Below are 8,365 nucleotides of genomic sequence, written 5' to 3'. Positions count from 1 at the left end.
GTGAGAAACACAACAAGTTGGATCCTTATAATGATTTTCACCGAAAAAGACGCAATCTTTTCTTTTTTGTTTATTTTGGTTTTGATGGATCAATTTTTCACTTCGTCAGCAAAAACATGTTCTGAAATCCAATTTGCTCCTGTACGTGTTTCCTTGCATCTGATTGGTGGTTACAGCATAGTGTAGTAGTGGGTCCCGCTTACCAACCAATAGAATACGAGATACACGTCTTATTGTCAAACTCTGCCCATGACCCGACCCGACCCGACCCATTGACCCATCTTAGCGATAACAAAACGACACGTCGTGCTTAGAAACGGCGGTAACCCCTTAAACCCTAAACCGTTGGCTTCTTCAACTGACCTGCTCATACAATTAGGGTTTTTCTTTAGCACAGCTCCTTATCACATTCCTCACTGAAACAAATTGGTCGCATTTAGGGTTCAACCATGGCTCTCGCTTTAATCGACTCCAAAAGTTCCTCAATCCCAGCAAACCTAATCCCTCTGATTGGCGAAAACTACGACCTCAAGCTTACCCAATCAATTCAAAACCTTTTAGTTGAAATTCACAAGGAAAACCCCAAATTCTCCCACTTCATCCAAGTCTTCTACGACCTAATGCAAGCTCAAGTAGACCCACCTCTCGAATCCATCTGGGTCTATGCCGCATTGACGTTTCGTAGCCGTAATCACCCAAAAGAGGACCCTTTGAATCGAATATCAGCCGCAAAAGACTTATTTCAGCTGGTGTCCGCGTGCTCAGCATCGGTCAGTTCTTTGAAGAGCATCGCATTGCTTGCTCCAGTGGTTTATGAGGTGTACAATGTGGTTGTTGATTTGTTTAAGAGGGACTTGTCATTGAAAGCAGAGAAGAAAGTGATGAAAGCAGTTCAGAATTTGGTAGGAGTGGTTCTTGGTTATGCAAATGTGTGTTCTTGCAAGGATTTGGGTGAGAATGATGGTTCAACTGGTTCAAGTTTGATTACTCCTTTTGCGGATTTAATTCGTGTTTGGATGAACTCAAATGAGGGATCAGAATTTTTCTTACCTTTAGTGAGCAGTGACGTGTTTCGGGGGCTTAGTGAGAGAGAAGGTGATGTGGGTTACTTGGCAGGAGTTGTTATTGCAGAGGTGTTTTTGTTGAAACTGTGCCTGAATTTCAAACTTGGGACTTCAACGAAGGAGTTGGAGATGGAGTTAAGGACTTGGGCTATTGCTTCCATTACCGGATTTCAGAACTTTAACCTTTTTGGTTAGTGTTGTTTTAACTTTTTCTTGAATTAGGACATGGTGTATGTGTATTTGTTATCAAGATTTTTCCTTCTGCGTCACACTTTTATTTTAGTAAGGCATGAGTTCTGCGTGGGCTAAAATGGCTGAGGGTTATTTGCGCCAAAAAGGACTGGGATAGACATTAACAATGAATGCTTTATCATATATAACTTTTCATTGTGCTTTTGTTATGTTTCTTTTTATATCTAAAACTGTTTGGTAGTTTCCTAGTTACTGCATGCCTTGTGTTTCACTGAATAAAATTTCATGTCTCATATAGCGATGATGATTTCATCAGATTCTCATATTTATTGTGCTAACATCCTTATCTTTGTTTCAAATAGAGGTGCTTGTGAGGATGCTGCTGGAGAAGACTTTGCCTGTTACCTCCCTTTTGGTTTGTATTCCTCTTTTAAAATGTTTAGTTTGATGCTACATCTGCCCTATTGTTTATTTCAATTCAAATAGTGGCCTTCTAGATGCACATTGTGTTTGCTCGCCAGACTATATTGATAGGAAGTGGAATTATCTTTTTGTTGATATGATCTTAAAAGTAAAGTTCGCATCTTGTTACTCTTTATATGCAGAGTTCTGAAGATGAAGTTTTGTTGAGGCAAGTGCTGTATGATGCCATCATATTGGTTGAGTATTCTTTCCTCAACCCTGAGAGAGTAATTCACTTACCTGCTGAGCACATGAAAAGTATTGCCATGAAAAGGTTGATTGTTACTCATGAAGCAGTGGAGTATTTCAGGTACGAAAAAATAAATATAATTATATGTCCAGAAAGAAAAAATGAAATAGAAATCAGCATTTCATTATGTTTTTGAAATTCTAGTGAAACCCTTATGGAAAAATTTCACTACTGGCTTGCTTTAGGGAGCATGGGGATCAGAGGAGAGCCATCTCTTATGTAACTGCATTTTCCAGTTCACAATTATCTTCCCAAATAATTAAATGGGTAAAGAATCAGATTCCTGAGGAGGACAGTGCAATCAGATCAAAGGGCACTTCACCTAAAGCTCTTATAAGTAAGTGATTGTACTTCCGTTTGTGGTAAATCAACTATAAATATATTTTTTAATGCTCTCTCTAATATCGATCTCATTCTCCAGAGTGGCTTCTTAACCTTGAAGATCATGGCTTAAGAGTATTTGATGATAGCATGGAAAACTTTCGTACTAAACTGGTTCATGAGATGTCCAAATCAGACTCTGAGAAACCGGCTTCTAAGTTGGATAGCAAGAAAGTGGATGATGATCTTCTCTTTTACATAGATAACAATGTAGACAAGGAACATGCAGATGAGGAGAATGAAAAGGTGAATGAATCCATGAGTGCTGCGCTTGTAGCTGCTGCGCATACAATGACCTCATCAGAAAAAAGAGGAAGAAAACGGAAAGAGGGGAAAACCCCTGAGAAGAAAGAGAAGATAAAATTTGTAAAGTATGATCTTCGTTGTAACTCTGACTCAGCTGGTGGGAGGTCCTCATTCATCAATAATGATAGCCTAAACAGTGGGAGTGAAGTTGAGAATCCCCTCTCTGATGAGGATACAGAATGAGAAGAGCAATAATGTAGTTGCTTGTGTGATCCATAAAAAGTATACTATATTTTTTTCCGACTACCTCGTGCTCATGCAGAATACTCAGGCAACCAGATACTCGAGGCATACTTATAAGTTGTATACTGAAGGTTAATACACTGCCTTACCGGTATCAGTTTTGTTGTTTCTTTAGTAGTTATTAGAAGGGGGAATATCGCATTTTTGTGTAACTTATTTGCTAGATGGAATACAAACTTTGTTGTGTGCAATAGTAAGAAATGTAACGTTTTGGCAAACCATAAAATTTTGGCATCAGTTTGGGGGGTCGTAAATGCCTTGGAAGTGTAATTAGGAAGAAGTTCCTAATTTGAAAGTTTTAACCAGTCAAGAAAAAAAATTTACGTACTTAACGGTAGAAATCAGTAAGGAGCTTTAAGTTCATCAAAGAGATGGAGGTTCCATATCATACTGAAGCTTTACTCAATGAACCTGGATTACAAATTTACAACCCTGCGGCCAACTAATGCCCTGAACCCAATGAATATATACAATTTTCTTTTGGTCAATGAACATATACAAAAAAAATTCGGTGGAAACCAATATGAAGGGTACCAGACGAAAGCAACACAACTAGAGAGGTCCACATGTGGCTTTCAAACTTCACAGTTTACATAGCATAGACGCCAAGCAGCTGCAGTTTTATACTGCTTGTCTTAGACTCGCTGTTTGGTCTACACAACCCAGGCTTTTCCACATGTGAAATGCATATGAGGTTTCAATATTCTGGTCCTCTCTTTGTGCATAGGCTCGTTCCTCTGGTCAAACCTGATAAATAAAGAATCCAGACCAAAAGAAAACTGTGATAAAGAACGTTACTAAATGTTCCATTCTATGAACTTTAATGACAACACAATTCATTCTCAAGAAAGGGCACTTCATTCTTCAACTTTTATCTCATTCTGGAACTTCAGAACTGCCACGAACCTCCTGTTGAGATGTATATCATACTCGTCACTCAGCCTACCAAAGGAAGTAGAAGTAGAAGAAAAGCGATACAATCTTAGAAGACAACAATACCTTATCGAAGTGGCGGTGAAGGAAAGACTCTATTAGCAAACCGCACATGCCACAGAAATAGGAACCTTGTGATAAAACCATTCAGTCCAAGAGGGTGCTCTGCATTAAGGGAATACAAGTACCAAACCAAGAATTCTTTCCCTATATTTCATCTATGGTACAAACCCTGATCAATGAACTGAGACAGATACTCTACACAAAGTTGCAAAAATGGTGGGAACTACAGCAAATGGTGAAAGTATCTAACTGAGCACCCACTGTCACCCCCATGCACATAAGCCTGAACAAGGAGGTGATTGTGCAATCAGAAATTAGTTACGGTGCAAGATCTCATCAGAGCAAATGACTTTAGAACATGAGTAGTGAAAAAGGAAATCTACTTCTACACCTACCTTTGGTTGCAACCCCATATTAACACCAGCAAATGTATCTAATATTTGAGTCTTGAGATCAGCAACCAAAGAGTTCCAAACTCTCGCGACTTGAAGATCAATTAAAATAAAGTAAGTGTTAATCATTCTGCAAAAAAGTTGAGAACCTCAAGGAATCAGACAGGTCATTTACAGGAAGCACAGGATCATCAGGACAATCAAAGCAGCTCCCAACTGCAAGAACTATTGCGAAGTTCTGAAGAGGAACAATGTGAACAATAGCAATCAGTTTCACACAATATCCTTCAGGGAAAAAAAAGAAGAAGAAATGCACTCAAAGAAAACCATCTACAAACCTCATGCCCAGGAGGATTGATATGATATATGCAGACGCGGAGTACAAAAGAAGCGGCTTCAGGACAAAAGAATAACCTTTCAAAACAGGGCATACCTGCTCAGTTTGTTTTAAAATGGAGGAAAAAAAGGGTAATCAGGAACCAGAATTTTTTAAATTGTCTAGTTATGTTATGAAAAAAAGAAGAAGCAATATAACATGTTGAGAGGTAGTACTCTGATAAGATTACAGCAGCATTTCTTTGGGTATGAGATTGTGGTTCATAGTTCATTATGAGGACAATGTTTAAAATACTCTGTGGGTGAACCCCCTACCCCAACTATAGAGCTTCTAATGCCAAATCACCAGAAGTCATTACAGGAGCAAGTTCCACTCTTAAAATGATGAAACCGCTTGACATCACGAACAACTATTTCCCTATTTGTGACATCTGAAATGAGCTTCATAACCTCATGGCAGTCTCCACAGATGCGTAGATTTTTAAAAATCCGAATAGTTTTTGGAGGATTGGTACTTATAAGGGAGAAGGCAAGGGCCAATCTTTCACTATGATATTGGAGATGCTCGTTTTTTTCTCTTTTAGTGATATTATGAAGCACGTCTTCTGTTTCCGGTATATAACCTACTGAATTCAGCTTTTCGCCTAGTTCCTCCAATTTCAAATGGATATCCCTGATTCTTGGATGTGAACCATCTTGAGACACAAAAGTGTTGACTTGTCCGTCAACTTCAACCCAGCTACAACCAGGTTCTTTCTTAACACCCTGACTGGACATTAATTTCCTGACTTTGCTAACATCATCCCACCTACCTTTGACTGCGAAGATATTAGATAGTAAGATATAAGTTGAATCCATCTCAGGTTTAAGCTCAAAAAGCTTTTTTGCAGCTGTTTCACCAAATTCTACATTACCATACATCTTACAAGCCCCTAGAACAGTCTCCCAAATAATGGGATACGATGTTAGTTTCATTGTCTCAATGAAGCTTTCAGCCTCATTAAATTTTCCAGCCCTACCAAGAATATCAACCATACAAGCATAATGCTCAATTGTAGGAGTGATCCTGAAAACTTTGCTCAGTGAGTCAAAGTGCTTTTTCCCTTCTTCGACTAAACCCAGGTGGCTGCATGCAGAAAGGATACCAATGAAGGTTACTTCATCTGGTATGGTGCCTTCATTCAACATTGTTGAAAAGGCTTCAATAGCCTTCTCTCCTTGCCCATATTGGGAATATCCACATATCATGATGTTCCATGAGACTGTATCGCGTGAAACTAAGCCCCCAAAGATATCCTCAGCATCACCTATGCATCCACATTTTGCATACATATCAACAAGGGCACTACTAACAAATAAATCTCCCAAATGCCCACTCTTAATTGCCATTGAGTGGAGCTGCCGCCCATTTTCCAGCATAGCTATACGGGAGCAAGCACTCAAACAGCCAGCAAGGGCGAACTCATTTGGCTTCACTCCTTCTTGTTGCATCTGACTGAGGCAAGCAACAGCTTTCTCTGCTTGATCGGTTTGTGCATAACCTGTAATGATGACTGTCCAAATGAAGAGGTCCCGATTACTCAATTTATTGAAAGCTATCACAGCATCTTCCAAGAACCTAATTTTGGCATACATGTCGATGAGAGCTGTCCCAACAAAGTCATTATCATCGAGGCTAGTTTTGACAATATGGGCATGTACTTGTTTTCCAAGGCCTACATCCAAGAGGCTAGAACAAGACCTTAAAACACTAATGAATGAGTACATGTTGGGCTTGAAACCTTCGACAAGCATTTGGTGGAAGATTCTTGGTCCTAGGTCACATATTTCATGATTGTGCGTTCCAGATAAAAGGGAATTCCATGAAATCAAATCACGATCTGTCATTGCCTCAAAAACTTGAGCACCATCTAGCACACGCCCAATTTTCATATACATTGTGATTAGAGCATTGCTGACTGAAATCACAGATTCACAACCGTATTTCCATGCAAAAGCATGGACGCTTTCACCAAAATGCAGATCTTTGAGATCAGTGGCAGCACTGATGATACTAGAAAGACTAAATTGATTTGGTGAGATTCCTGTGCTTATCATTTCACGAAATAGCTCAGCCACTTCTTGGCATTGCCCTTGTTGATCAAGGCAGGTGATAATTGCACTCCAGGCCACTACATCAGGATTTTTAATCCTCCTGAATACTTTTACCGCATCGATTGCCATCCCACACTTTGAGTACATATCAACAAGACTGCAACCCAGGAATTCATCTATCTCACACCCACTTTTAATTGCTAGGGAATGCAAAAACTGACCTCCTCTCAAATTTCCCGAGTTTGCACAACCTTTGAGAACAGTAGACAAGGTGAACTTGCTCAACCTCATTTCTGATTCCGTCATTCTGCAGAATAATTTCAGAACTTGCTTTCCGTCACCTTCTTGAGCATACCCATTAAGCAATGCATTCCACGATACAACATTCTGCTCGGGCATACAAAACAACACTGTATCTGCAAGTTCCATCTCACCACATTTTGCATAAAGACCGACAAGAGTGGAACCAACAAAAACATCTGAAAAGGACCCCAGTTTCACTGCTTCAGCATGCAACTGTTTCCCAAAACCTAAATCGAAGCACAAAGAACATGCTTTCAAACCAGTTGCCAATGCAAATTCATTTGCTCTCGTACCATCTTTCTTCATCTCACAGAATAATTTAACAGCATCAACACCAAAACCTTTAACTACAAATCCTTGAATTAAAGTAGTCCATGACACAACGTCCCGTTCTGGTATCTCATCAAGCACTTTACGTGCGTACCCACAATCCCCACATTTTGCATAGACATTAACCAATGAAACCCACAAATGCGAATCTGGATCAATCCCATTTTTTATTACCTGCCCATGAATAGCCTTCCCCTCATTCAAAGACCCTTGCAAAACACAGGTTCGAAGCATCCCAGAATAACGTATAAGCCTCTTTTTGCTATCGAAAACTCTAGGCCTGGTTTTCACATTGCTTCCTACCATTTCCTCATTAGTTGAACTGCCGTTATTTACTCTTACTTCATGAAGCTGAGTCTCAGAGTTTGAGACATTGCTGAGAGCCAAATCACTGATGGGATTCAAGTCAAACGCTTCCAGAGCAGCACAAGACAAGGGCTTCAATTTAACAGAGAGCAATAGTGACCTGGAACTGAGACTAAGCTTGTTATGTAATTGAACCGAAGAAGCGGGTCTTCGGCAAATGGGCAATAAGAGACTCCGGAAAGCAGGTGACATTCGCAGAGCTTTCAAGTCACATTCCATCTATTTGAAACAGTTTGTAATTATCAAATGAACCAAAAAAAAAATGGCTTTATAAAGACACACAAACAGGTTATAAAAATATAGGCAAAAGAAGAAATCAACAACACAACATAAATTACACAATCTAGAATCAACAATAGAAATGAGTGAAACCAATTATTAATAAGGAACGTTAGCAATATTACAGAAAAGTTTCATGCTTTTCACTTACATGTGCGACCAGGACGGTGACAAATGAACGCCGGCGACGTCGGTTGACGACTGGCAGCAGCTACTGCAGCTGGTGCTTCTTCTCTCTCCTTTCTCTATCGGAAGTTCCTCTCCCTCTCCTCTCTCTCTTTCTCTCTCTCCCTCACCCTCCTGGGTAGGGGTTTTGTTTAAACCCGCGACTGCAGTCGCGGGCTTTCTAAAAGTATCGTAGCCGCCGGGTC

The 8,365-nt window shown here is 39.8% G+C and overlaps 2 protein-coding genes and 1 pseudogene across 5 annotated transcripts in view; 1 reads left to right on the top strand and 2 right to left on the bottom strand.

Annotated features, from left to right (window-relative positions):
• The window catches only part of LOC148293394 (pentatricopeptide repeat-containing protein At2g27610-like), a 3,032-nt gene extending 2,759 nt beyond the window's left edge, over positions 1-273 (bottom strand). The window contains exon 1 of the mRNA XM_088244702.1: positions 146-273. Within this exon, the coding sequence (XP_088100828.1) occupies positions 146-273 (128 nt within the window). The remainder of the gene's footprint in view (positions 1-145) is intronic.
• Positions 274-335: 62 nt separating this feature from the next.
• On the top strand, positions 336-3,099 carry LOC148293393 (uncharacterized). The gene is made up of 5 exons (XM_088255934.1): positions 336-1,254; positions 1,619-1,671; positions 1,862-2,028; positions 2,154-2,305; positions 2,390-3,099. Exons 1-5 carry the CDS (start codon positions 450-452, stop codon positions 2,836-2,838), a joined length of 1,626 nt encoding a protein of 541 aa, XP_088112060.1. The 5' UTR covers positions 336-449; the 3' UTR covers positions 2,839-3,099.
• Positions 3,100-3,257: 158 nt separating this feature from the next.
• On the bottom strand, positions 3,258-8,356 carry LOC110751047 (pentatricopeptide repeat-containing protein At2g03880, mitochondrial pseudogene; annotated as a pseudogene). Of its 3 annotated transcripts, XR_015825755.1 has the most exons (7): positions 8,146-8,356; positions 4,839-7,934; positions 4,625-4,719; positions 4,462-4,524; positions 4,290-4,378; positions 3,898-4,177; positions 3,258-3,807 (listed from the first exon to the last, which is right to left on the bottom strand). The product of XR_015825755.1 is annotated as a pentatricopeptide repeat-containing protein At2g03880, mitochondrial pseudogene, transcript variant X3 (transcript). The 3 variants fall into 3 exon arrangements; XR_015825753.1 differs by having other exon boundaries at positions 4,290-4,524; XR_015825754.1 differs by lacking the exon at positions 4,462-4,524 and having other exon boundaries at positions 4,290-4,416.
• Between the last annotated feature and the right edge of the window lie 9 nt (positions 8,357-8,365).

This window comes from Prunus avium, chromosome 7 (genome assembly GCF_965620075.1).
Source record: "Prunus avium chromosome 7, drPruAviu1.hap1.1, whole genome shotgun sequence".
In the NCBI taxonomy this organism is placed as follows: domain Eukaryota; kingdom Viridiplantae; phylum Streptophyta; class Magnoliopsida; order Rosales; family Rosaceae; genus Prunus; species Prunus avium.
Note: the sequence above shows the minus strand (reverse complement) of the source record. Positions and strands in the feature narration are given on the sequence as shown.